At 47.3% G+C, this 27,540-nt stretch overlaps 1 protein-coding gene across 7 annotated transcripts in view; it reads right to left on the reverse strand.

The window, feature by feature from the left end:
• The window catches only part of LOC147116896 (uncharacterized), a 298,183-nt gene that overhangs the window by 245,730 nt on the left and 24,913 nt on the right, over positions 1 to 27,540 (reverse strand). For all 7 annotated transcript variants that reach the window (XM_085987101.1, XM_085987106.1, XM_085987105.1 and 4 more), the window contains exons 2-3: positions 8,982 to 9,101; positions 3,584 to 3,658 (exon numbers count right to left, since the gene is read on the reverse strand). In XM_085987101.1, the coding sequence (XP_085843227.1) occupies positions 3,584 to 3,658; positions 8,982 to 9,101 (195 nt within the window). The remainder of the gene's footprint in view (positions 1 to 3,583; positions 3,659 to 8,981; positions 9,102 to 27,540) is intronic.

Consider the following 27,540-nt stretch of genomic DNA (forward strand, 5'->3'; position numbering starts at 1 on the left):
ATTAGAAGTAGGAGTAGGCCATTTGGCCCTTCCAGCCTGCTCCGCCATTCAATAAGATCATGGCTGATCTTCGACCTCAACTCCACTTTCCCGCCCGATCCCCATATCCCTTGATTCCCCTAGAGTCCAAAATGTATCTATCTCAGCCTTGAATATGCTCAACGACTGAGCAACCACAGCCCTTTGGGGCAGATAATTCCAAAGATTCACGACCCTCTGAGTGAAGAAATTCCTCCTCATCTCAGTCTTAAATGGTCGACCCCTTATCCTGAGACTAAGCCCCCGAGGTCTAGACTCTCCAGCCAGGGGAAACGCATCTACCCTGTCAATCCTCCTCAGAATCTTATATGTTTCAATGTCATCACCTCTCATTCTTCTAAACACCAGAGAGTATAGGCCCAATCTACTCAATCTCTCTCCATAAGAGAACTCTCTCATCACAGGGATTAATCTAGTGAACATTCACTGCACCGCCTCTAAGGCAAGTATGTCCTTTCTCAGATAACGAGACTAAAACTGTGCGCAGTACTCCAGGTGTGGTCTCACCAGGGCCCTGTACAATTGTTGTAAGACTTCCTTACTCTTATACTCCAACCACCTTGCAATAAAGGCCAACATGCCATTTGCCTTCCTAATTGCTTGCTGTACCTGCATGCTAACTCTCTGTGTTTCCTGTACGAGGCCACCCAAATCTCTCTGAACACCAACATTTAATAGTTTCTCACCATTTAAAAAATATTCTGTTTTTCTATTCTTCCTACCAAAGTGAATAACCTCACATTTCCCCACATTATACTCCACCTTATTGCCCACTCACTTAACCTGTCTATATCCCTTTGCAGGCTCTTTGTGTCCTCCTCACAGCTTACTTTCCCACCTAGCTTTGTATCGTCAGCAAACTCGTATACACTGCACTCGGTCCCTTCAACTAAGTCACTATTATAGATTGTAAATAGCTGAGGCCCAAGCACTGATCCTTGCGGCACCCCACGATTTGCAGCCTGCCAACCGGAAAATGACCCGTTTATCCCTACTCTCTGTTTTCTGTCCGTTAACTAGTCCTCTATCCGTGCTAATATAATGGGCCAGAAATTCCAGAACGGGGCTTGCAGCGCGTGCAAGCCCCGTATTTGCACTTACCCCGCGCTCCTGCCGATCAGCTTCTGGGACGCCTGAACTTGGAGAAATAGAAAGCACATTCCCGGGCAGCGTATGACGTCACGCCGCCCAGGAGTGCAGCCAGCGCGGACCCAGGAGCGTGCAGTGTAAGTGAGACGCGCCCCTTGAGGTCTCAGTTTCACTGGACACGCCCCCAATGTTTCTGTCAAGCTGCTTTGCTTTTTTACATGCAAAGCAGCAGTTTAAATAGGTTTTTGGAAGTTTTTTGAAGATTTTGGTAACTTTTATAAACTTTTTTAAATGTTTACATTATTTTGAGTAATCTGAAGTAGTTTTAAAGAGAATTAAAGCAATTTAAAGACTTTTAAAAGCCCTAAAAGAATTTTTTTAATTCCATTTATTTATTTAGCAATGTCGTCGTCATACGTGTCTTCACACTGTTCCCTTTGGGGAACTGTATGAAGTGGTGGAAGGATTTATGGCCATGATTAACGCTCATTCCGTGACCGTAACCATCTTTGAAGCAGCCATTAGGGCGGTTAGTCCTATGGCGGGAGGGTTTTACGGGCTCCCACAAGCTATACAAGGAGGGGGGGCCACCCACACCCACGGACGCAAATATCCCACTGGATGTCAACCCAGAATTTAGAGCCGGAGCTCCGACTCCACTTGCCGGGACTGTCTGGAGCGGGGTTCGAAACCCTACCCTGATCTGGCCCAGCGGCGGGGATCCTACCGCTATGACAAACGCCCAATCCGATTAGCAACGTGAAATGGCAGCATAGGGCTCCAGTCACGGGGAGGGAAAAGGCGCAGGAAACGTATGGGTGTCACCTTTTGTGCGGAGTGGGCCTTTTGCGTAGCAGTAAGCATCCCCGCCGCTGGGCCAGAAGGAGTAGGGTTTTGAACCCCACTCCAGACAGTCCTGGCAAGTGGAGTCGGAGCTCCAACTTTAAATTCTGGGTGGACATCCAGCGGGATACTTGCGTCCGTGGGTGTTGGTGGCCCCCCCCCCCTCAGATGGGTTGTGGGAGCCCGTAAAACCCTCCCGCCATAGGACTAACCACCCTAATGGCTGGTTCAAAGATGGTTACGGTCACGGAATGAGCGTTAATCACGGCCATAAATCCTTCCACCACTTCATACAGTTCCCCAAAGGGAACAGTGTGAGGATACGTCCGATGATGGCCTCTTGCGCAATGCACCTCCTTGGACCCTCAGTCGCAGATGCGAGGGGGCAAGTCGTGCAAGTGTTAAATTTTTTATTTTATTGACATGTAAAATGTTGGCCCAATAATTCCCTTCCAAATGCGCTGGTACGGTCGGGGTACTTACGCATCTGGCCGGATGAAATGCCGGTTTTCAGCATGCACAGTGCATGTGGGGAAAACCGGCATTTCCTGTCCTCTGAACGAAGGGGTTCAGAGGCAGAACGCGTGCGACTGCACATGCAGCGCGTGCGCAGTATAATTCGCCGCTTTCATTAATGCTTTCAGTGAGGTCCAGTCATTACAACTTACACATGAAAAAAGCATGGGTACAGTTGCTACAGAGGCTGCGGAGGAAGATATTTCTTATCGTGGAGCTTCTGAAAGTATGTATGTCTGTATATATTCCTTTGCGTGTTATGTATATATTCCTTTACTTATGTGTAGGAATGTATTATTTAATTATGACTTTCAGAGAAAGTAACTTATTGGAAAATCATAATTAAAAACATACATTCATAGTAAAGGAATATAAAACATACATACATATACGTAAAGGAATATATGTGGACATACATACATAACTCATTCTCACATTCCATTCACACAGCCACAATTGCTCCTTCTACCTACCGTTCTGAAAACCCTTTAAAAAAAAAAAAATTTTTAACTTTAAAACTTACTTAAAATTTCTTAAAATAACTTCCCTCCCTTTCCCAAACAAAAATATTGCATTTCAAAAGCTCCACAATAAAATATATCTTCCTCCGCAGCCAATGAACCACTTTACACTTGCTTTTTTTCAGTGTAACTTCTAAGGACTTAACCTCACGGATTTCATGAATGAAATCCACGAAGTTCACTGCGCAAGCGCTGCCTGTGCAGTCGCACGCGCTCGAGGTCTGGAAATGCCGGCGTTCCCCGCATGCGCTGTTCATGCTGAACGCCGGCATTTCCAACGGCCAGAAGCGTGAGTAAGCCGACCGTACTCACGCTTCTGGCCTGGAATTTCTGGCCCATTACCCCCAACCCCATGAGTCCTATCTTGTGTAGCAACCTTTTATGTGGCACCTTATCGAATGCCTTTTGGTGCAATCAGGGTCAGCTGGCAGCAACACAGGCCGGACTAAAAGGGTCTTAAATATGTCACACACATTGCAGTGCCAGAGCACCATGACATGCTGCATAGCCCTTCAGTTGAACTCATTGCCCATCCTGAAACATACTGCTGAAAGTTAGTACTTTTGCTGACTCACCGAGTGGAAATTGTGCCAAAGGTGGAAACAGCTGATTTGCTGTCGGGTCATTTGGATCAGCGCGTACCAGATTCGCTGTTAAAAGAGAGGAAGAATAGAAATTCTCGTTCAACATTTGCACGTTAATAAATCTAACAACTGGACATGCTGATTGTTGTCATCAAACAGGCACAAGTACAATAGTGCTGAATAAACAGATGTCTGGGGAGATATGAAATGCTTCTGGATTCTGTAAAAAATGTAAACGTTTATTTATTGGTAGCCAGTCATAAAACACTACTTGTCAGATCTGATAGTCTGTCATATATTTTGATAGTTCAAATTTCGAAACTCTCATCAAGCTTATCCAATCCTTTTGCTCTTGAGGTACCCGCCCCGCACTGGGACCCGCCTACCCGAGGCGGGAAGGGATTAGTGCCAATTACTGCCTGTTAACAGGCAGTTTTAGCCTAATCCTGTTAACAGGTAGTTAAGTGGCTATACTCCTCTTCCCACCACTAGGAGTCGGGTCCCTGTGTAAATCAAAGGACCCGACTCCCGGGAAAATTGGTTGGAGGCAGGTGGGGAGCGGGTTTGGGACCCGCACCCATTCTTTTTGATTTTCCCAGCAGTCCCGCCTCCAGCCCCGCCTCCTCAGGGCTGGTAAAATCCAGCCCATAGAGCCATAATGGCACAGAAGGAGGCCATTCGGCCCATCGAGTCCGTGCCGGCTCTCTGTAGAGCAATCCAGTCAGTCCCATTGCCCCGCTCTATCCCCGTAGCCCTGCAAGTTTATTTCCCTCAAGTCCCTATCCAGTCTCACCTTGAAAACATTGAGTGTCTCTGCTTCCAGCACTTCCGTCGGCAGCGAATTCCAGGTCCTCACCACTCGCAGCGTAAAAAAGTGTTTCCTCACATCCCCCCTGTATCACTTGCCCATAACCTTAAATCTGTGTCCCCTAGTCCTTGTACCATCAACTAGTGGGAACAGCCTTTCCCCGTCTAGCCTCTCCAAACCCATCATAATCTTGTACACCTCTATCAAATCACCCCTCAACCTCCTTTGCTCTAATGCAAACAAATCCAGCTTCTCCAACCTGTCCTTGTAGCTAAGATCCCTCATCCCCAGAACCATTCTGGTAAATCTCCTCTGCACCCTCTCAAGGGCCTTCACATCCTTCCTAAAGTGTGGTGACCAGAACTGGACACAATACTCCAGTTGTGGCCTAACCAGCGCTTTATAAAGGTTGAGCATAACTTCCCTACCTTTGTACTCAATACCTCTATTTATGAAGCCCAAGATCCCATATGCTTTGCTAACCACTCTCTCAATATGTCCTGCCACCTTCAGGGACCTATGTACATGGTCCCTCTGTCCCTGCACACTCTTTAAAACTGTGCCATTAAGTGTATATTGCCTCTCCCTGTTCCTTCTGCCAAAATGCATCACCTCACACTTCTCTGTATTAAATTCCATCTGCCACTTGTCTGCCCATTCTGCTAGCCTTTCTATGTCCTGTTGCAGTCGATTCGTATCATCCTCACTTTGCCACACCCCCAAGTTTGGCAAATTTAGAAATTCTACTTTGTATTCCAATATCCAGGTCATTTATATATATCAAAAAAAGCAGTGGCCCCAGCACTGATCCTTGGGGAACACCACTGTCTACCACCCTCCAGTCTGAAAAACAGCCATTTACCACAACTCGCTGTTTTCTGTCCTTAAGCCAATTCCTTATCCAAGCTGCCACTGACCCACCTATTCCATGAGCCTCAATTTTGTTAACCAGCCTTCTATGTGGTACTTGCCAAACGCCTTCCATAAATCCATGTAGACAACATCCATTGCATTCCCTTCATCAATCCTCTCTGTTACTTCATCAAAAAATTCAATTCGATTAGTCAAACACGGTCTGCCTTTTACAAATCCATGTTGGCTCTCCTTAATTAGCTTAAACCTCTCCAAGTGCCTGCTAATTTTGTCCTTGATTATTGTTTCTAAAACTTTACCCACCACTGATGTTAAACTGACCGGCCTGTAGTTACTAGGATTGTCCTTACACCCTTTCTTGAACAATGGTGTCACATTTGCCACTTTCCAATCCTCAGGCACCTCCCCCGCATCTAGGGAAGATTGGAAAATTATGGCAAGCCCTTCCGCTATCTCCTCCCCCAATTCCCTTAGCAAGCTGGCAGGCAAATGGAACGGTAGCGTAGTGGTAATGTCACTGGGCTAGTAATCTAAAAGCCTGGACTATTGATCCAGATATTGAGTTCAAATCCCAAAAGTTCAAATTCTGGGGAATTTAAATTCAGTGAATTAAATAAATCTGGAATAATTAATAGTAACCAGGAAACTATGGGATTGTCATAAAAACCCATCTGATTTAGGAAATCTGCTGGTCTGGCCTATATGTGACTCCAGACCCACAGCAATGTGGTTGATTGTTAACTGCTCTCTGAAATGGCCAAGTCAAGCCACTCAGTTGTAACAAACTACAACTGAAACACCACATGGACTGCAGTGGTTCAAAGGCGGCTCACCACCACCTTCTCAAGGGCAATTAGGGATGAGCAATAAATGCTGCCGATGCCCAGATCCCATGAAGCTGAGTTTTAAAAAATGCAAGCCATCTGGCCCAGGCGGCTTGTCCACTCTAAGCGTACCCAGCCTTTCTAGTACATCCTGTCTATCAATTTTCACCCCTTTTCCACTTCTACCGATATTTTTTCAGCATCCACCTCCTTAGTAAACATCGATACAAAGTACTCATTGAGTATTCTAGCCTTGCCCTGCACCTCTAGGCATATATCACCTTCTTTGTCCCGAATAGGCCCCACCCCGCCTCTTACTACCCGCTATAACAACAGAAAACGCTGGAAAAACTCAGCAGGCCTGGGCAGCATCCGTGGAGAGAGAAACAGAGTCAACGTTTCAGGTCGAAGACGCTTCGTCAGAACTGGAAAAAAAGCAGGAAGAGGGATAGATTTTAAAGCATGTGGGGGCTGGGAAAAGGGGGAGGGGATGAAAGAACAAAAGGGAAGGTCAGCGACAGGATAGAAAGCAGGAGCGATTAAGAGACATTGAGAGATATTAAGAGAGATTCAAGGAACAAAGAATGGCGCTAGATGAAGTGTGAATGGCCCTGGCAGAATGAAGGACAGCTGCCATGTGGGAGGGAAGAAAAAAGCCCAGACGAAAGGGTGGATTAAAAAAAAAGAAAGGGAATATATATCTATATATATATATGTGTGATAGGGGCCGAGGTTATGATCTGACTACCCGCTCTTACTACCCGCTTACTATTTACATGCCGGTAGAAGATTTTTAGGTTCCCTTTTATATTAACTGCCATTCTACTCTCATATTCTCTCTTTGCCAATCTTATATTCATCTTCGCATCCCCTCTCAACTTATTGTATTTGGTCTGGTTCTCCCTTGAAGAATTCACCTGACGTGCATCATACACCCTCTTTTTTTGTTTCATCATCTTCTCTATCTCTCTCATCATCCAAGGAGCACTTGCTTTGTTTCCCTTACCCTTCCCTCTTGATGGAATGTACCTAGCTTGTACTTGGAACATCTCCTCCTTAAAGATCACCCATTGTTCCATTACAGTTTTTCCTGTTAGTCTTTGGTTCCATTTCACCCTGGCTAGATCCTTTCGCATCCCATTGAAGTTAGCCCTATTCCAGTTTAGACGTTCCACTCTAGATTAGAAGCTGTAGACTGCAGGAAGATATCAATAAATTGGTCAGCTGGGCAGAACAGTGGCAAATGGAATTCAATCCGGAGAAGTGTGAGGTAATGCATTTGGGGAGGGCTAACAAGGAAAGGGAATACACATTAAATGGTAGGACACTGAGTAGTGTAGAGGAACAAAGGGACCTTGGAGTGCATGTCCACAGATCCCTGAAGGTAGCAGGCCAAGTAGATAAGGTGGTTAAGAAGGCATATGGAATGATTGCCTTTATTAGCCATGGCAGAGAATATAAGAGCAGGGGGGTTATGCTTCAACTGTATAAAACACTAGTTAGGCCTCAGCTAGAGTACTGCATGCAGTTCTGGTCACTGCATTACAGGAAAGATGTGATTGCACTAGAGAGGGTACAGAGGTGATTTACAAGGATGTTGCTGGGAGTAGAGAATCTTAGCTATGAGGAAAGACTGGATAGGCTGGGTCTGCTTTCCTTGGAACAGAGGAGGCTGAGGGGAGACCTTATTGGGGTGTATAAAATTATGAGGGGCCTAGATAAAGTGGATAGAAAGGACCTATTTCCCATAGCAGAGGGGTCAAAAACCAGGGGGCACAGATTTAAAGTAATTGGTGGAAGGTTTAGAGGTTATTTGAGGGGAAATTTCTTCACCCAGAGGGTTGTGGGGGTCTGGAACTCACTGCCTGAAAGGGTGGTAGAGGCAGGAACCCTCAGCACATTTAAAAAGTACTTGGATGTGCACTTGGGATGCTGTAACCTGCAGGGCTATGGACCAAGAGCTGGGAAGTGGGATTAGGCTGGATAGCTCTTTGTTGGCCGGCGCGGACACAATGGGCCGAAATGGCCTCCTTCCGTGATGTAACTTTCTATGATTCTATGATTCCCTAGATTGTTCCTTGTTCCTCTCCATTGCTAATCTAAATCTTATGATACGATGATCACTCCTACCCAAGTGTTCTCCCACAGACACTTGGTTGACCTGGCCCACCTCATTCCCCAGCACCAGATCCAGCAATGCCTCCTTCCTAGTTGGGCCGAGAACATATTGGTCAAGGACTTTCTCCTGAACACATTTCAGAAATTCCTCCTCCTCCTGTCCCTTTACCCTAGCATTATCCCAATCGATTTTTCGGTAATTAAAGTCCCCCAATATCACCACTCTATAGCTCTTGCATATCTCTGCGATTTCCCTGCAGATTTGCTCCTCTACCTCCCTCTCACTACTTGGAGGCCTATAGAATACCCCCAATAGCGTGATCATACCCTTTTTGCTCCTCAACTCTAACCAAATGGATTCTGTCCTTGTCCCCTCAAGAACAGCCTCCCTTTCCAACACTACAATGTCTTCTTTAATCAGCACTGCCACCCCATCTCGCTTTTTTCCTTCCCTATCTTTTCTGAACACCTTGTACCCTTGAATATTAAGTGCCCAGTCCTCACCATTTTTAAGCCACATTTCCGTTATTGCCACAACATCATATTGCCACACAGCTAATTGTGCTTGTAGCTCACTAACCTTATTCACCACACTTTGTGCATTTACACACATGCATTCTACGGCCATTTTTGAATTTTTCATAGTCTTTCTTAGTCTGCTCCTATCTAATATGGTACTACTACCGCCTCTAGTAATATCTTCTCTAGTACTATCCAACACAATCACTCCTGTCTTCCTGCATTTTCAAAAACTCAATGATCTCACCTCTATTCCTGTTGATCGATTGGAACCATGCGTTGGCTGGTAGAGAACTTCTCCTTGCTCTGGCTGCTCTGCCACGTGCTGCTGGTGTACTAAAATCGCCAGTGTGTCTTCTTCGCCGATCTGTCATTAGAAACAGAGTTCAAAGAGTTCAGTTCAAACATTACGGGCTGGATTTTACCAGCCTTGAGGAGGCGGGTTTGGAGGCAGAGAAAATGGGAAAAATTGGGAGCGAGTCCCAACCCCGCTCCCAACCCGCCTCTGAACCATCTTCCCGGGAGGCGGGTCCCCGACTTGCGCAGGAACCCATCTCCTAGCAACGGGAAGGGGATTAGAGCCAATTAGCTGCCTGTTAACAGGTAGTTAACAGGCAGTGAGGAGGCTTTTCACCATTTTCCACCTGCTGATGCGGCCTTCCCGCCAGGGTCAGCGAGACGAGCTGTGGGTCTGCTGCAGTGTAAGTGTGGAAATGACAGCTGCAGAGGTAGTGTGATGGGTGCAATGGTGCACAGGAAAGTATGACAGGTGAGAGAATGTAGTGAGAAATGTTTTTATTCTGTTTATATGTATCGGCAGGTGACAAGATTTGATATTTCCGTGAAGCCTCATCTGATCGGGAGAATTGACAGATGGCTTCTGCAATCTCACATGCAGCTGCCATCTGTTTTCTCCTAAGGAGAGAGTCATTGGTGAGTCTGGGTGCAAGGGCTCACCTTTGGACAGTGACTGTCGGTGTTTGACAACACCTCAATGCTGTCAAACACTGACAAGTCATCTGTCAAAAAATTACGGGGCCTGTCCCTTTAAGAAAACCGGCAGATGAAGCGTCATGCACTGATGTCATCTGACACCGGCTTTCCCTTAATTGGCTGGCAAGCCTGCAGGGCGGGGCTTAACAAGGCCAATCAGGGGAAAATAGCGTTTGTTCATCAGACATCGCTGGGGGTGGGACTAGAACCCGGAAACTAGCAATCCGCCCCCAACACACCTCCTCAGGTAAGATCCCGGCCTACATGACAAAACTGTGTATCTCAGAATATTCCTCTCTGACTCTCGGCACTCTTTCTGGGCTGGGTCTACATTAGTTTTTACCTCTACATATACAGAACAAGAAAAAGCCATCAAGCTCATCCATACTCAGTCAACCCAATCCGTAGGCTGAGCTCATCTTGTGCATCAACCATCCTCTCCCTCCCAGCTGCTGGGAGAGGCAAAGAAACAGAGACTTGTGTAGAAGCGGGTGCACTAAACCCTCCTCCGATTCTGGCACACCAGCCTCTGCGCATGATTGTAGAACCGCTTCCCATCCATGAGAGCAAGTTCTTTCACTATGTGGTGTATTTGGACTTTCAGAAGGCTTTCGATAAGGTCCTGCATAAGAGATTAGAGTGTAAAGTTAAAGCACATGGGATTGGGGGTAAGCTACTGTCTTGGATAGAGAACTGGTTGGCAGACAGGAAGCAAAGAGTTGGAATAAACGAGTCTTTTTCCGAGTGGCAGGCAGTGACTAGTGGGGTACCGCAGGGATCGGTGCTAGGACCCCAGCTATTCACAATATATATAAATGATCTAGACAAGGGAACTAGATGTAATATCTCCAAGTTTACAGATGACACAAATCTGGGTGGGAGTGTGTGCTGTGAGGAGGATGCAGAGAAACTCCAGTATGATTTGGACAGGTTGGGTGATTGGACAGATGCATGGCAAATGCAGTATAATGTGGATAAATGCGAGGTTATCCACTTCGGTGGCAAAAACAGGAAGACAGATTATTATCTGAACGGCAATAGATTGGGAAAAGTGGAAGTGCAATGAGGCCTAGGTGTCCTTGTGCACCAGTCGCTGAAGATAAGCATGCAGGTGCAGCAGGCGGTTAAGAAGGCAAATGGTATGTTGGCCTTCATAGCGAGAGGATTTGAGTACAGGAACAAGGATGTCTTGCTGCAGTTGTACAGGGCCTTGGTGAGACCACACCTTGAGTATTGTGTGCAGTTTTGGTCGCCTTATCTGAGGAAGGATGTTCTTGCCATGGAGAGAGTGCAGCGAAGATTCACCAGTGATACCTGGAATGGCAGGAATGACGTATGAGGAGAGATTGGGTCGATTAGGCTTATATTTGCTAGAGTTTAGAAGAAAGAGAGGGGATCTCATTGAAACTTATAAAATTCTAACAGGACTAGACGCAGGAAGGATCTTCCCGATGGCGGGGGTGTCCAGAACCAGGGGTCACAGGCTAAGGATAAGGGGTAAGCCATTTAGGACTGAGATGAGGAGGAATTTCTTCACCCAGAGAGTGGTGAACCTGTGGAATTCTCTACCACAGAAGGCAGTTGAGGCCAATTCATTAAATATATTCAAGAAGGAGTTGGATATATTTCTTGAGGCTAAAGGGATCAAGGGATATGGGGAGAAGGCAGGGACAGGGTACTGAATTTGGATGATCAGCCATGATCTCATTGAATGGCGGAGCGGGCTCGAGGGGCTGAATGGCCTACTGCTGCTCCTATCTTCTATGTTTCTATGTTTCCCAAAAGTTAATGTCAAGGGTGTAATCGTTTTGCCAGTCACATGAAGTCTTTCCATGTCTATTTATCATTAAAACCACTTAATTTCACCTTTGCAGCATCACCCACCTCTACCCCAGCTCACCCCACTGCCACTGAAACCCTGACTTATGCTTTTGTCATGTCCAGATTTGATTTCTCCAATGCCCGACTCACCGGTCATCTGACTTCCGCCCTCCACAAAATCCAACTTGTCCAAAACTCTGCCACCTACACTCTGCCCTGCAGTAAATCCAACTTTACATCACTGAGCTGCACCGGATCTCAGCTCCCCAGTGAGAGGTCCTCAAGACCAGGTAAGGGATTCCAAAAGGCCATTCCTTTGCCATTGCAATGGAGGAGGTGCAGCAGGAGAGGACCCCACAAAATGTGCAGAGTTTGCACTTACTGAACTGCCAATGGATAGATAAGACATCCGCCTTGGCTCAGTGGTAGCACTGTCGCATCTGAGTCATAAGGCCGTGGGTTCATGCCCCACTCTAGAGACTATGTCAGAAATGTTGTCTTACGGATGAGATGTGAAGCCGAGGCCCAACTACCCTATAAGGTGGACATAAAAGATCCCAAGGTTTTATTCAAAGAAGAAAAGGGGATTTCTCCTGGTGTGCTGGCCAACATTTTTACCTCAACCAACACCTAAGTCAGATGATTAGATTTTTGGATACTAAGGGAACCAAGGGATACGGGGATAGTGCGGGAAGGTTTTGTTATTCATTCATGGGATGTGGGTATGTCTGGCAAGGTCAGCATTTATTGCCCATCCCTAATTGTCCTCGAGAAGGTGGTATGAGCCGCCTTCTTGAACCTCTGCAGTCCGTGAGGTGAAGGTACTCCCACAGTGCTGTTAGGGAGGGATTTCATGATTTTGATCCAGTGATGATGAAGGAACGACGATATACTTCCAAGTCAGGATGGTGTGTGACTTGGAGGGGACTTGCAGGTGGTGTTGATTCCATGCGCCTGCTGCCCTTGCCTTTCTAGGTGGTAGAGGTTGTGTTTTTGGGAGGCGCTGTTAAGGAAGCCTTGGCGAGTTGCTGCAGTGCATCTTGTAGATGGTACACACTGCAGCCACGGTGCGCCGGTGGTGGAGGGAGTGAATGTTTAAGGTGGTGGATGGAGTGCCAATCAGGTGGGCTGCTTTGTCCTGGATGGTGTCGAGCTTCTTGAGTGTTGTTGGAGCTGCACTCATCCAGGCAAGTGGAGAGTATTCCATCACACTCCTGACTTGTGCCTTGTAGATGGTGGAAAGGTTTTGGGGAGTCGAGAGGTGAGTCACTCGCTGCAAAACGGTGGAGTTCAGGTAGAGGAGCTGCCATGATCTTATTGAATGAAGGAGCAGGCTCGAAGGGCTGAATGGCCCACTCCTACTCCTATTTCTTATGTTCTTATGAACCTCCCCCTCCTCGATTTATCAGGTTTCTCTCTATTTAACCTAATCATTCCTTTTATCATCTTGGAGAAAGAAACTGTTTCCAGTGGCTGAAGGGTCAATAACCAGAGGGCACAGATTTAAGGTGATTGGTAAAAGAACCAGAGGCGACGTGAGGAAAATCTTTGTTTACACGAATGGTTAGGATTTGGAATACACTGCCTGATAGGGTGGTTTATACAGATTCATTAATAGCCTGCAAAAGGGAATTGGATAAATACTTGAAGGAGAAAAAATTGTAGGGTTATGGGGAAAGAGCGGGGGAGTGGGATTAACTGGATTGTTCTTCCAAAGAACTGGCGCAGACTCAATGGGCCGAATGGCCTCCTTCTGTGTTGTATTATTCTATGATTCTGTAATTTAAACACCTCCATTAGGTCATCCCTTAATCTTCTATACTCAAAGGAATACAAGCCTAGTTTATGCAACCTGTCCTCATAATTTAACCCTTTTAGCCCCCGGTATCATTCTGGTGAATCAGTGCTGCACCCACTCCAAGGACAATATATCCTTCCTGGCGTGCGGTGCCCAGAACTGAACCCAGTATTCTAAATGGTGTCTAACCAAAGCTTTATACAACGGTAACATAACTTCCATCGCTTTGTATTCTGCCCCCTTGAGACAATGGACAACATTCCATTAGCCTTTTTAGTGATTTTTTGTACCTGTCCACCAGCTTTCAGTGATTTCTGTACTTGGACCCCTGACTCTCTCGGCTCCTCCACAGTTCCTCGCCTCTCACCATTTACAAAATACTCTGATCGATATTCCGCACATTGAACTCCAACTGCCTCAGTTTTGCCCACTCACTTAATCTATAAACATCCCTTCGCAACTTTCTGCTCCCATCTACACTATTTACTGTGTCACCTAACCTGGTGTCATCAGCAAAATTAGATATATGGCTCTCTAGAATCATAGGATCATAGAAAGTTACAGCACGGAAGGAGGCCATTTCGGCCCATCGTGTCCATGCCGGCCAACAAAGAGCTATCCAGCCTAATCCCGCTTCCCAGCTCTTGGTCCGTAGCCCTGCAGGTTAGAGCATCCCAAGTGCACATCCAAGTACTTTTTAAATGTGGTTAGGGTTCCTGCCTCTACCACCCTTTCAGGCAGTGAGTTCCAGACCCCCACAACCCTCTGGGTGAAGAAATTTCCCTTCAAATCCCCTCTAAACCTTCCACCAATTACTTCAAATCTGTGCCCCCTGGTTTTTGACCCCTCTGCTAAGGGAAATAGGTCCTTTCTGTCCACTTTATCTATGCCCCTCATAATTTTATACACCTCAATAAGGTCTCCCCTCAGCCTCCTCTGTTCCAAGGAAAACAGACCCAGCCTATCCAGTCTTTCCTCATAGCGAAGATTCTCTACTCCCGGCAACATCCTTGTAAATCTCCTCTGTACCCTCTCTAGTGCAATCACATCTTTCCTGTAATGTGGTGACCAGAACTGCACGCAGTACTCTAGCTGGGGCCTAACTAGTGTTTTATACAGTTGAAGCATAACCCCCCTGTTCTTGTATTCTATGCCACAACTAATGAAGGCAAGCATTCCGTATGCCTTCTTAACCATCTTATCTACCTGTCCTGCTACCTTCAGGGATCTGTGGACATGCACTCCAAGGTCTCTTTGTTCCTCTACACTACTCAGTGTCCTACCATTTAACGTGTATTCCCTTTCCTTGTTAGCCCTCCCCAAATGCATTACCTCACACTTCTCCAGATTGAATTCCATTTGCCACTGTTCTGCCCACCTGACCAATTTATTGATATCTTCCTGCAGTCTACAGCTTCTTTCTTTAGTATCAACCATACAGCTGATTTTAGTATCATCTGCACACTTCTTAATCATACCCCCTATATTCAAGTCTAGATCATTGATATATACCACAAAAAGCAAGGGACCTAGTACTGAGCCCTGCAGAACCCCGCTGGAAACAGCCTTCCAGTCACAAAAACATCCATCAACCATTACCCTCTGCTTCCTGTCTCTGAGCCAGTTTTGAATCCAACTTGACACTTTGCCCTGGATCCCATGGGCTTTTAACTTCGTGACCAGTCTGCCATGTGGAACCTTATCAAAAGCCTTGCTAAAGTCCATATACACTACATCAAACGCACTACCCTCATCTACCCTCCTTGTTACCTCCTCAAAAAATTCAATCAAGTTTGTCAGACACGACCTTCCCTTAACAAATCCGTGCTGACTATTCTTGATTAATCCGCCTATTTCTAAATGAAGATTTATCCTGTCCTTCAGAATTCTTTCCAATAATTTTCCCACCACCGAGGTTAGGCTGACTGGCCTGTAATTACTCGGTCTATCCTTTTCTCCCTTTTTAAACAAGGGTACCATATTTGCAGTCCTCTATTGCTTCATCTAATTAATTGATATAGTAAGAAGCTAAGATCCCAGTACAGATCCCAGTGGACACCAGCAGTCACACCTGGCAATTTGTATACCCATTATTCCTACTCTCTGTCTCTTACCTCCTAACTTATTCCCTACCTATGTCATTAGGTTGCCTCCAATTCCATGGGCTCTCTCATGTTTGTTAACAGTCTCTTATGTGGAACCTTGTAGAATGCTTTCTGGAAGTCCATCGAAATAACATCCATAGACACTCTGCCACGTTTGATATAGCCTCAAAAAATTCAACTAGGTTTGTTAGACATGACTTACCCTTTACAAGTCTATGCAGAACCAAGTATAACCTTCTTACCCTTCACTTTCCTCTGACCCTGTAAAGTCTGTGGTTTGTGCAGTTAATAAATACACAGACTTCAGAAGTAACAAACAGGTCTTTACTATTCGAAGGTCCGGGCGAATCTGCCCCAGCAATCATGCCACAACACTTATATACTGGTGTGGTCACTATCGGTATTACAGTATACAGAAGCCAAACAAATAGTGCCACCTGAAAGTAGTCCTCTTAAAGGTGAACGGTTACATTCAATAGTTCCCTTAAAGGTAGACGGGTACATACACTACAATCCTCCCTTTTTAGCTTATTACTTACTAAGTCCATAGTGAACATACATTCTAACATATATACAGGTTTATGTAAGACAGTTCATAGATTCAGTCTTTCCGGGGGTTTCCGGATTCTGTCAGGATAACGCCGCAGTGGTGTCGTCATTTCAGGCGGGCTAGGAGATGCTTCTGGCAAGGTCGATTCGGCTTGAAAAGCCGTGTCAGGTTCAGCTGACTCCAGTATCACTAGATCGGAAGTAGGTGTTCTGGGTATCTCAGTTTCAACATTACCCGGATAAGGTGGTGAAGTCGGTGGCCCATTTGTGGTGGACCCTATGATTTGGTCAACATGGCGCCTTATTATATTGTCTCCAAGGGCAGCACGGTGGCATAGTGGTTAGCACTGTTGCCTCACAGCGCCAGGGACCCGGGTTCGAATCCGGCCTCGGGTGACTGTCTGTGTGGAGTTTGCACATTCTCCCCGTGTTTGCGTGGGTTTTCTCCGGGTGCTCCGGTTTCCTCCCACAGTCCAAAGATGTGCGGGTTAGGTTGATTGGCTATGATAAATTGACCCTTAGTGTTAGGGGGATTAAATACGTGGGGTTACGGGGATAGGGTGGGATATGTGTCGGTGCAGGCTCGATGGGCCGAAATGGCCTCTATCTGCACTGTGGTGATTCTGTGATTCTGTGAATGTCCACGGTGTACATCAATGGCCCCAGCCTTTTCCCAATAGTTCCAGGCTGCCATTTCTCAGTACGGTAGTCCCGGGCCAAAACTCGTTGACCGATCTGGAAAGATCTAGTGACCCTGTCGTTCATGCCCTGGAATTGCCGGTTCTCTACGTCTCTTCTGACGTTTGGTTTTAGTAAATCCAGCCGGCATCTTAGGCGTCTATTACAGAACATCATTGCGGGAGTTTGATTTGTGACCGCATGTGTCGCATTTCGGTATGCCAACAAAAAGCTATCCACCTTATGTTGCAGACCTATATTTTCATTACTCATGGCCTTTACGGCCTTCTTGAAGGTCTGGACAAACCTTTAAGCCAATCCATTGGAGGCGGGATGGTATGGGGCTGACGTATAATGTTTAACCCCATTGCTCTTTAAGAATTTCTTGAATTCTTCGGACACAAATTGTGGTCCATTATCAGAACAGATCTGTTCCGGCAGGCCATTCCGAGCAAACATAGTCCTTAACACTGCGATGGTTTTTTCCGTCGTGGTGGTGGTCATCTTAATTACTTCCGGCCACTTGGAGTGGGCATCCACCGCTATTAGAAACATCGAGTCCATAAATGGACCAGCAAAGTCGATGTGTACTCTTTGCCAAGGCGATGAGGGCCACTCCCATGGATGCAGAGGAGCCTGGGGTGGCGCGTTCTGAACCTTCTGACATCCTAGGCAGTTCTTCGTGATCTCCTCTATGTCTCCATCAATGCCTGGCCACCACACAAACGCTCTTGCTAGATTTTTCATCTTTACTCCCCCCAGATGTCCTTCGTGCAGCTCCTTTAGCACCTTCTTTTGGAATCCACCGTCATGGTGTTTAGTGACTGCCAGTCCAATTTTATTTTTCAGATCCACTCCCATCCCAGAAGTGGTGGTCCTCCCTCAGGCAATACATACAGGTCCAACCGGTGATGATCTTTATCCTTGTATCTCACCTTGACTTCTATCATTCCGATGGGGAATACTTTGTGCCCCGTGTATGTCTGTAGTACTAGTTCCGTATCCCGTAGTGGAATATGCTTGAAGAATTTCTTATAGTCATGCTTATTCATGACCGTCAACGCCGATCCGGTGTCCACTTCCATTTTTACTTGGACCTTTGCAATCTGTAGCGTTATCCAGATAGTTTGTCGGTCAGCTTCATTGCTCACGTTGTGAATTCTCAGACTGTCCAGTCCTTTGCATTTGGAGTGTGAGACCGACTTCTGTTCCCTCAGACTCTTCTTAGTCACCTCTTGTACCTTCCCGTACCATTTTTGTGGTGACTTCTTATTGTTGTACGTTGCACCTGACCGGCATACCTTAGCTATGTGCCCGATCTTGCCACATTTCCTGCATTCTTGGTTTTTACCCCAGCATTGATTCTGGTCGTGTGTTGTCTTCCCACAACGGTAGCATTTTGTTGTGCTCGAAGTAATTTGGTCCACCCCTAGTGCCGCCGCCTTTAGCTGCATTTCCGCCGTTCCTTTCGCTGCGGCTTCATGCGATGCAGCTATGAGGACAGCCCTGTCCATTGTGAGGTCATTTTCTTCCAGTAGTCGCTTCTGCGTTCCTTCTTTGGACAATCCGCATACGAACTTGTCCCGCAGTGCCTCTGTCAGATTCCCTCCAAACTGGCAGTATTTCGCTATCCTACGCAGTTCGACCAAGTATTCCGCATTGCTTTCGTCTTTCCTCTGCGTTCTTGCGTAGAATTTGAATCGTTCAGCCAGCATCAACGGTGTGGGGTTCAAGTGATCCTTCAGCACTGCTACAATATCATCAAAAGTCTGATCTGCCGGTTTAGCTGGTGAGAGAAGATTCTTCAACACCCCGAATGTTTTCGCACCCATCATGTTAAGTAAGGTTAAAGCTTTTTCCTCCTTAGCTATTTTGTTAGCCTTACAATGTATCTCAATACGTTCTACGTACGTGGCCCAGTCTTCTATCTCCGAATTGAACTCGTTGATGTCCGCCCGCTTAAGCATCTTTCTTTCCTTGGGTACAACACAAGTATTTCTTCAAGTATTCTTATTTATTTGTTTATTTCTAAGATGGCGGTTTTCCCGCGAAAATGGCAGTTTCCCGCTCTTTCCTTCTCGCCCCGCCCACTTCAATCGTCTTCCCCGCCTAATGGCGGCTTCCCGCGTTTCTTCCCTGGTGGAAGGGGTATGCTTTCCCCACAGCGGACAGGTTCAGCCGCTGGGCTGGCTTCCGCACAGCTCCCCTTACTCGGCTCTGTCTTTTCCTCCCGCCCGCACGGCTCTACCGGCGCTGGGTACACCCCGTTAACGGAGGACAGTTCAGCCGCTGGACTGGCTCTCGCGCAGTCTCTCACCCCGTTTTCGGCTGTGTCTCTCTCTCACTCCCACACGTTCGGATTTGCCGGCTCTGAGTACCCCGTTGGTGGAGAACAGCTCAGCCACTGGACTGGCTCCTCGCAGTCTCTCTCTCCGCACCCGGCTCTCACCCGCACGGTTCCCGTTCGCCTCCCCAGCCCTCTCGCAGACCGGTGTTTCCCTCCCCGGCTGCGGCTGGGTTTCTCTTCCCGCGCCTACTCGCAGGCTCAGCGCTTCGTGGCTGCGGTCGCTGCCCGGATTGTTCCCGCCGATCGCGGTCCGGCTGTCACCCGACGCCGTTGGACCCGACTTTTGGCCGGCACAGCTCCCCCTCGACCGAGGTCGAGAACTCTGCCCTTATCCTCCGGATACTTCTACACCTTCCCCTACTCACAGTCTCTTCGGCCGCCTTGTTTCTTGCTGGTCGGCTCACTCCACACCGTGGCAGAAGGGTAGTCAGTGCCTGTTGCTGATACGCATTTGTTGTTAGTCTTCCTGCTTTCTGATGTTGCAGCCTCGTGTTTTCTTTTGGTAGCACGACGAGGGCGGTTGTCTCTCTTCGACACTCTTCGTTGCTTTTGGTAGTCTTGCCGCAGGGTACGATCGGACTCGTCGCCACTGTAAAGTCTGTGGTTTGTGCAGTTAATAAATACACAGACTTCAGAAGTAACAAACAAACAGGTCTTTACTATTCGAAGGTCCGGGCGAATCTGCCCCAGCAATCATGCCACAACACTTATATACTGGTGTGGTCACTATCGGTATTACAGTATACAGAAGCCAAACAAATAGTGCCACCCGAAAGTAGTCCTCTTAAAGGTGAACGGTTACATTCAATAGTTCCCTTAAAGGTAGACGGGTACATACACTACAGACCCCATCCCTTCTTATAGAAACATAGAAGATAGGAGCAGGAGTAGGCCATTTGGCCCCTCGAGCCTGCTCCGCCATTCAATGAGATCATGGCTGATCATCCAAACTCAGTACCCTGTCCCTGCCTTCTCCCCATATCCCTTGATCCCCTTCCAATCTCACCCCCTGCCGTGTTTTCACCATCCCCCCTGACATTCCCCTCTTTGACCCCGAACGATCAGTCCTCAGCAAAGGCCTGAGCTTCATCCTCTTACGCTCCCACCTCAATGAATTTTGAGCTCGGCACGACACTGAGCTCCTTTTCCGTCACCTTCATCTCAGTGACCATTTCTTTGGCCAGGAGTCTTCCCCCCGCCCCCACCCCGCACAGCTGACCCTTTCTCCCACTTTCAGAATTCTCGTTCTACCTGGACCCCTCACTCTGGCCTCTTAACCTCTCTAGATCTTTTTATTGCAAACTGCCGGCATGACATCGGCTGTCTCAATTTCTCTGCTCCCCTCACTCACTCCAACCTACCTCCCTCTGAACTTGCAGCACTCCGTTCTCTCAGATCCAACCCCAACATTGTCATTAAACCTGCTGACAAGGGTGGTGCTGTTGTTGTTTGGCGAACCGACCTCTACCAAGCGGAGGCAGAACACCAACTCTCCAACACTACCTCTTACCTCCCCTTGGATCATGACCCCACTACCGAACATCAAGCCACCATTTCCAAGACTGTCACTGACCTCATCTCCTCTGGAGATCTTCTCTCCACGGCCGCCAACCTCATAGTTCCCCAACCCCGCACAGCCCACTTCTACCTCCTTCCCAAGATTCATAAACAGGACTGCCCTGGTAAACCCATCGTTTCAGCCTGTTCTTGCCCCACAGAACTTATCTCTTTCTATCTCGACTCTATTTTTTCTCCCCTTGTCCAGTCTCTTCCCACCTACATCCGTGACTCTTCCGACACCGTCCACCATTTTAACAGTTTCCAGTTTCCTGGCCCCAACCGTCTCCTTTTCAGTATGGAGGTACAATCCCTCTACACCTCCATCCCCCACCAGGATGGCCTGAGGGTGCTCCGCTTCTTCCTTGAACAGAGGCCCAACCAGTCCCCATCCACCACTACCCTCCTCCGCCTGGCTGAACTTGTTCTCACGTTGAACAACTTCTCCTTTGACTTCACTCACTTCCTCCAAATTAAAGGTGTTGCTATGGGAACCCGCATGGGTACTAGCTATGCCTGCCTTTTCGTGGGATATGTGGAACATTCTTTGTTCCAGTCCTACTCAGGTCCTCTCCCTCACCTCTTTGTCCGGAACATTGATGACTGTATCGGTGCCGTTTCCTGCTCTCGCCCTGAACTAGAAAATTTCATTCACTTTGCTTCCAATTTCCACCCTTCCCTCACCTTCACATGGTTCATCTCTGACTCTTCCCTTCCCTTCCTCGACTTCTCTGTCTCCATCTCTGGGGATAGGTTATTGACAAACATTCACTATAAGCCCACTGAATCCACAGCTACCTGGACTGCACTTCCTCCCACCCCGCTTCCTGTAAGGAATCTATTCCATTCTCCCAGTTTCTCCGTCTCCGCCGCATCTGCTCTGACGATGCCACCTTCCATACCAGTGCTGCTGACATGTCTTCCTTTTTCCTCAACCGAGGATTTCCCTCTACTGTGGATAACACGGCCCTTGACTGTGTCCGTTCTATTTCCCGCACTTCTGCCGTCACCCCTTCCCCTCCCTCCTGGAACCACGATAGGGTTCCCCTTGTCCTCACCTTTCACCCCACCAGCCTCTACATTCAACAGATCATCCTCTGCCATTTCCGCCACCTCCAACGTGATCCCACCACGAAACGCACCTTCCCCTCACCTCCCCTTTCAGCATTCTGAAGGAACCGCTCCCTCCGAGACACCCTAGTCCACTCCTCTACCACCCCCAACACCCCTTCCCCTTCACCCGGCACCTTCCCGTGCAAGCGCAGGAGATGCAACACCTGCCCTTTTACCTCCTCCCTTCCCACTGTCCAGGGCCCCAAACACACCTTCCAGGTGAAACAGCGATTTACTTGTACTTCTTGCAATCTAGTATACTGTATTCGCTGCTCACGATGTGGTCTCCTCTACACTGGGGAGACCAAAAGCAGATTGGGTGACCGCTTTGCGGAACACCTCTGTTCAGTCCATAAGGGTGACCCCGAGCTTCCGGTCGCCTGTCACTTTAATTCCCCGCTCCACTCCCACTCTGACCTCTCCGCCCTCGGCCTCTTACATTGTTCCAATGAAGCTCAGCGTAAGCTCGAGGAACAGCACCTCATCTTTCGATTAGGCACTTTACAGTCTGCCGGACTCAACATCGAGTTCAACAATTTCAGACCATAACCTCGGCCCCTATCTTTTTTTTCATTTTGTTTTCTCTCTCACATGGCAGCTGTCAATCATTCTGCCATTGCCATTTACACTTCATCTAGAGTCATCTTTTGTTTCTTAACTTGTCCCATTACCATCTCCTTTTGTCTTGCACCATCATCCCTTTTGTCTCTTAATCTCTCCTGCCTTCCATCCTATCACAGACCTTCCCTTTTGTTCTTTCCTCCCCTCCCCCTTTCCCTGCCCCTACACTTGCTTAAAAACCTGTTCCATCTCCAACTTTTTCCAGTTCTGACAAAGGGTCATCGACCTGAAACGTTAACTCTGCTTCTTTTTTTAAATTCGTTTACGGGATGTGGGCGTCGCTGACAAGGCCAGCATTTATTGCCCATCCCTAATTGCCCTCGAGAAGGTGGTGGTGAGCCGCCTTCTTGAACTGCTGCAGTCCGTGTGGTGAACAGACTCCCACAGTGCTGCTAGGTAGGGAGTTACAGGTTTTGACCCAGCGACGATGAAGGATCGGTGATATACTTCCAAGTCAGGATGGTGTGTGACTTGGAGGGGAACTTGGAGGTGGTGGTGTTCCCATGCGCCTGCTGCCCTTGTCTTTCTAGGAGGAAGAGGTCGCGGGTTTGGGAGGTGCTGCCGAAGAAGCCTTGGCGAGTTGCTGCAGTGCATCTTGTAGATGGTACACACTGCAGCCATGGTACGCTGGTGGTGGAGGGAGTGACTGTTTAAGGTGGTGGATGGGGTGTCAATCAAGCAGGCTGCTTTGTCCTGGATGCTGTTGAGCTTCTTGAGTGTTGTTGGAGCTGCACTCATCCAGGCAAGTGGAGAGTATTCCATCACACTCCTTACTTGTGCCTTGTAGATGGTGGAAAGTCTTTGGGGAGTCAGGAGGTGAGACACTAGCTGCAGAATACCTAGCCTCTGACCTGCTCTTGTTGCCACAGTATTTATGTGGCTGGTCAATGGTGACCCCAGGATGTTGATGGTGGGAGATTCAGCGATGGTAATGCCGTTGAATGTCAAGGGGAGGTGGTTAGACTCTCGCTTGTTGGATATAGTAATTGCCTGGCACTTCTGTGGCGCAAATGTTACCTGCCACTTATCAGCCCAAGCCTGAACGTCGTCCAGGTCTTGTTGCATGCGGGCATGGACTGCTTCATTATCTGAGGAGTTGGGAATGGCGCTGAACACTGTGCAGTCATCAGCGAACATCCCCATTTCTGACCTTATGTTAGAGGGAAGGTCATTGATGAAGCAGCTGAAGATGGTTGGGCCTAGGACACTGCCCTGAAGAACTCCTGCAGCGATGTTCTGGGACTGTGATGATTGACCTTCAACCACCACAACCATCTTCCTTTGTGCTAGGTATGACTCCAGCCAGTGGAGTGTTTTCCCCCCGATTCCCATTGACTTCAGTTTTACTAGGGCTCCTTGATGCCACACTCGGTCAAATGCTGCCTTGATGTCAAGGGCAGTCACTCTCACCTCACCTCTGGAATTCAACTCCTTTGTCCATGTTTGGACTAAGGCTGTAATGAGGTCGGGAGCCGAGTGGTCTTGGCGGAACCCAAACTGGACATCAGTGAGCAGGTTTTTGGTGAGTAAGTGCCGTTTGATAGCACTGTCGATGACACCTTCCATCACTTTGCTGATGATTGAGAGTAGGCTGATGGGGCGGTAATTGGCCAGGCTGGATTTGTCCTGCTTTTTGTGGACAGGTCATACCTGGGCAGTTCTCTCTCCACAGATGCTGCCTGACCTGCTGAGTATTTCCAGCATTTTCTGTTTTTATTTCAGATTTCCAGCATTTGCAGTATTTTGCTTTTGTACAAGTATAACATTTCTATGGTTCATTGGTAGCCAGTTAGAAGACATCACTCATCAGATTGGCTAGCCCGTCTAAGTTTTGCCAGCTCAAATCACAACATTTTGGACAAGCTTATCGAGCCCTTTTGATGATAATCAATCCATCTACCAAAAGAGAGACTGCAACATTGTGGATGCTCCAAACCAGAGTAATGAATGCTGGAAGCTGTCGTGCAGTGGGCTTTCTGGACTACAGCTGGAGCATGAGAAATATGGTTGGTGAGTAGCAGACACAAGTTGCCATGTGGGGTTATGACACATTGGCAATAACAAAAACCTGGCTCAAACAAGCAGCTGGAATGGGAACTTAACATTCCTGCCTACAGTATATTCAGAAGGAATAAGGAAGGAGAAAAAGTAGGAGGAGGGGTGGTGGCAGTATTGATTTGAGGGTTCAAAGAAATAATTTATTTGGTTAGAGTTAAGGAGCAGAAGAGGAGCTGTTATGCTGCTGGATTTATACTATAGACCATCAAATAGTGAGAAGTAGATGGAGGAGCGAATCTGCAGGCAAATTTCAGAAAGATGTAAAAACAATACAGTAGTGATAAAGGGGACTTCAATTATTCTAATATAGACTTGGAACAAAACCGTGTAAAGGGCAAGGAGGGGGAGAAATTCCTGAAATGTGTACAGGAGAACATTCTTGATCAGTATGTTTCCAGCCCAACGAGGAATTAGCTCTGGGGAATGAAGTGGGGCAAGTGGAGCATGTTTCAGTGGGAGAGCATTTGGGAAGGCCCAGAAATTCGGGTTGGGGGCTTCCCGTGGGTGCAAGCCCCCGACCTGCACTTACCTAGCACGCCGGCCATTGAGGCCTGGATCTGCGTGCATTTCCGGTCTGTGGCCCGCTCCAGCTCCCGGCGCGCTGTGCTTGCATGATCCAGCGGCGTAGTTAGTGCGATGCGTCGGCTGGGATCACGTGAGCACTGGGCAACCAATCGGAGGATGGAAAAGCCCATTCATGAGTTTGACAGAAAGAACTGTCAAACTCATGAAAACTCCGGGCACCCAAAACAGTACTTAACCTTAAAATAAATTTGAAAAAAAATCACACTATTTAAATCAACTATAAATAACATTAAATAACTATTTTAAACAATAATTTAAATTTTTGGAAAAAATAATTTTATAAAAAATCGGGGCTAAAAATACACTTACCTTACTGTAAAGTATTTAAAAATAATAAACCTGTGGAAAAAATGTTCTAATTTTAATTAATTGACCACTTACCTTTTAAAATGAAGTCCTTACGTCTGCTTTTTAAATGTGCAAAAAGTACAGGCCTTCGCGCACGGGCAAACCTGTAAAAAAAGCGGAAGTTCAACGCGCACGCGCAGACTCCTGCGCGCACACGTTCGACCTCTGAACCCCTTCGTTCAGAGGATCGGAAATGCCGGTTTCCCGCGCATGCGTAGTGTATGCAAGAAACCGGCACTTCCATCGGGTCCACGCGTGGGTACTCCATCCATACTCACGCGTTGGGACCCGAATTTCTGGGCCATTGGTTTAGAGCAGATATGGAAAAGGACCAATCATAGGTGAAGATACTCAACTGGAAGAGGGCTAATTTCAGTGAGTTGTAAAGGGATCTGGCACAGGTCGGGTAGAAACGAAGATTATCAGGTAAAATAGTAAATATACAATGGGAGGACTTCAAGGAGGACATAGTTCAGGTACAGACTAGACACATTCCTATGGGGGGAAAAGAAGGGCAGCCAAAGCTACCGTGGTGGTATTTGAACTCATAGTCAGCAGATCATTAGTTCAGGTCTCTGGATTACTAGAGCAGTAACATAACCACTATGCTACCATTCCCATTAGCTATAAGATATGAGAGTGGTGCCAGAGGACTGGAGGATTGCAAAAGGGGCACTGAATACAAAAACAAGGAAGTCATGCTAAAGCTTTACAAATCACTGGTTAGTTCTCAGCTAGAGTGTTGTGTACAATTCTGGGCAGCACAATTTAGGAAGGATGTTAAGGCTCTGGAGAGGGTGCAGAGGAGGTTTACCGCGATGATACCAGGGATGAGAGACTTCAGTTATGTGGAGAGATTGGAGAAGCTGGGATTTTTCTCCTTAGAACAGAGAAGGTTAAGGGGAGACCTAATAGAGGTATTCAAAATTATGAAGGGTTTTGATCGAGCAAGTAGGGAGAAACTGTTTCTTCTGGCAAATGGGTCAGTAACCGGAGGTCAATAATGAAAATAATTGGCTATAGAACTAGAGGGGAAATGAGGAGAAATCTTTTCACACAGAGGGTTACTATAAATGGCACAATTTTGAAAAGTGTAGATGAGCAGAGAGGCCTTGGTGTCCATATGCTTAAAGATGGCAGGGCAGGTTGATAAGGTGGTTAAAAAGCATATAGGTTAATTGGGTTTATAAATAGAGGCATAGAATATAAAAGCAAAGAGATCATACTAGAACTTTATAAATCACTGATTAGGCCTCAGCTAGGGTATTGTGGACAATTTTGGGCATCACACTTCAGGAAAAGGCCTTAGAAAGGGTACTGTGGTGTATGTGCCTTTAAGAGCAATTGTGGTGTATGTGCCTTTAAGAGCCCCAGGTGTGCGTAATGCCGGTAATTGCCACTTGGGCTATATAAGCCTGTGTATTGTGTATATCCTTTAGAACCCACCCCCCCAGACTTGCTTAGTAAATACCTATGAACCAACTCCTGTCTTCAGTGTCTTTATCTACACACGGACACAACAGTGGCGACGAAGTGGAAACGGACTTACCTGCAATTCGGCAGCACCTCAAGGACATCGATTCCTCCAGCGTCCAGAAGACTCAAGGAAGTAAAAGAAACTGTGGTTTCACCAGCTGGCCAAGCTGGTGTCAGGTACTGCGCTAATCCTTCCTGGGCGTCAGGCTGGAGCTCCAGCGGCGGGCTCTACAGCTGAGACAGGCAGCGAAATCGGAGGCAAGCAATAACGGACTGGGAGGGTGCACTCGGGAGACGGCCGGCGCGGCAAGCAGGTCAGCGTTTAGACCTCCGTCGGGAACGAGTCTCCAACAGTGAATAAACGGAAACCACAGTAAAACAGCGTTGTTATCGGTAGCAGCGGCGGGAAAGCGCAGGAAGCGCCATATCGTTGCTACAGAAAAAAAAAAGCGCGGGAAGCGCCATATCTTTTTTGAAATGCCTAAATCTGGTAATATTGAGGCTTTTGATGGCGAAATAGAAGATTGGACCACATACATGGAAAGAGTAGAGGTTTATTGCACTGCAAATGGAATAGCAGATGAAAAAAAAGCTTCAGTACTTCTGAACTTAATGGGCGCGAAGACATACGGGCTGTTACGAAACTTAATCACTCCAGCCAAACCAAAGGACAAGAATTTTAAAGAAATTGTTGATACCCTGCAGGAGCATTTAAACCCAACACCGCTGCTGATAGCGGAACGATTCAAGTTCTTCA

The sequence above is a fragment of the Somniosus microcephalus genome, chromosome 5, assembly GCF_052327205.1.
Source record: "Somniosus microcephalus isolate GS21.2 chromosome 5, FLI_Smic_1.0, whole genome shotgun sequence".
NCBI classification, from domain to species: Eukaryota; Metazoa; Chordata; class Chondrichthyes; order Squaliformes; family Somniosidae; genus Somniosus; species Somniosus microcephalus.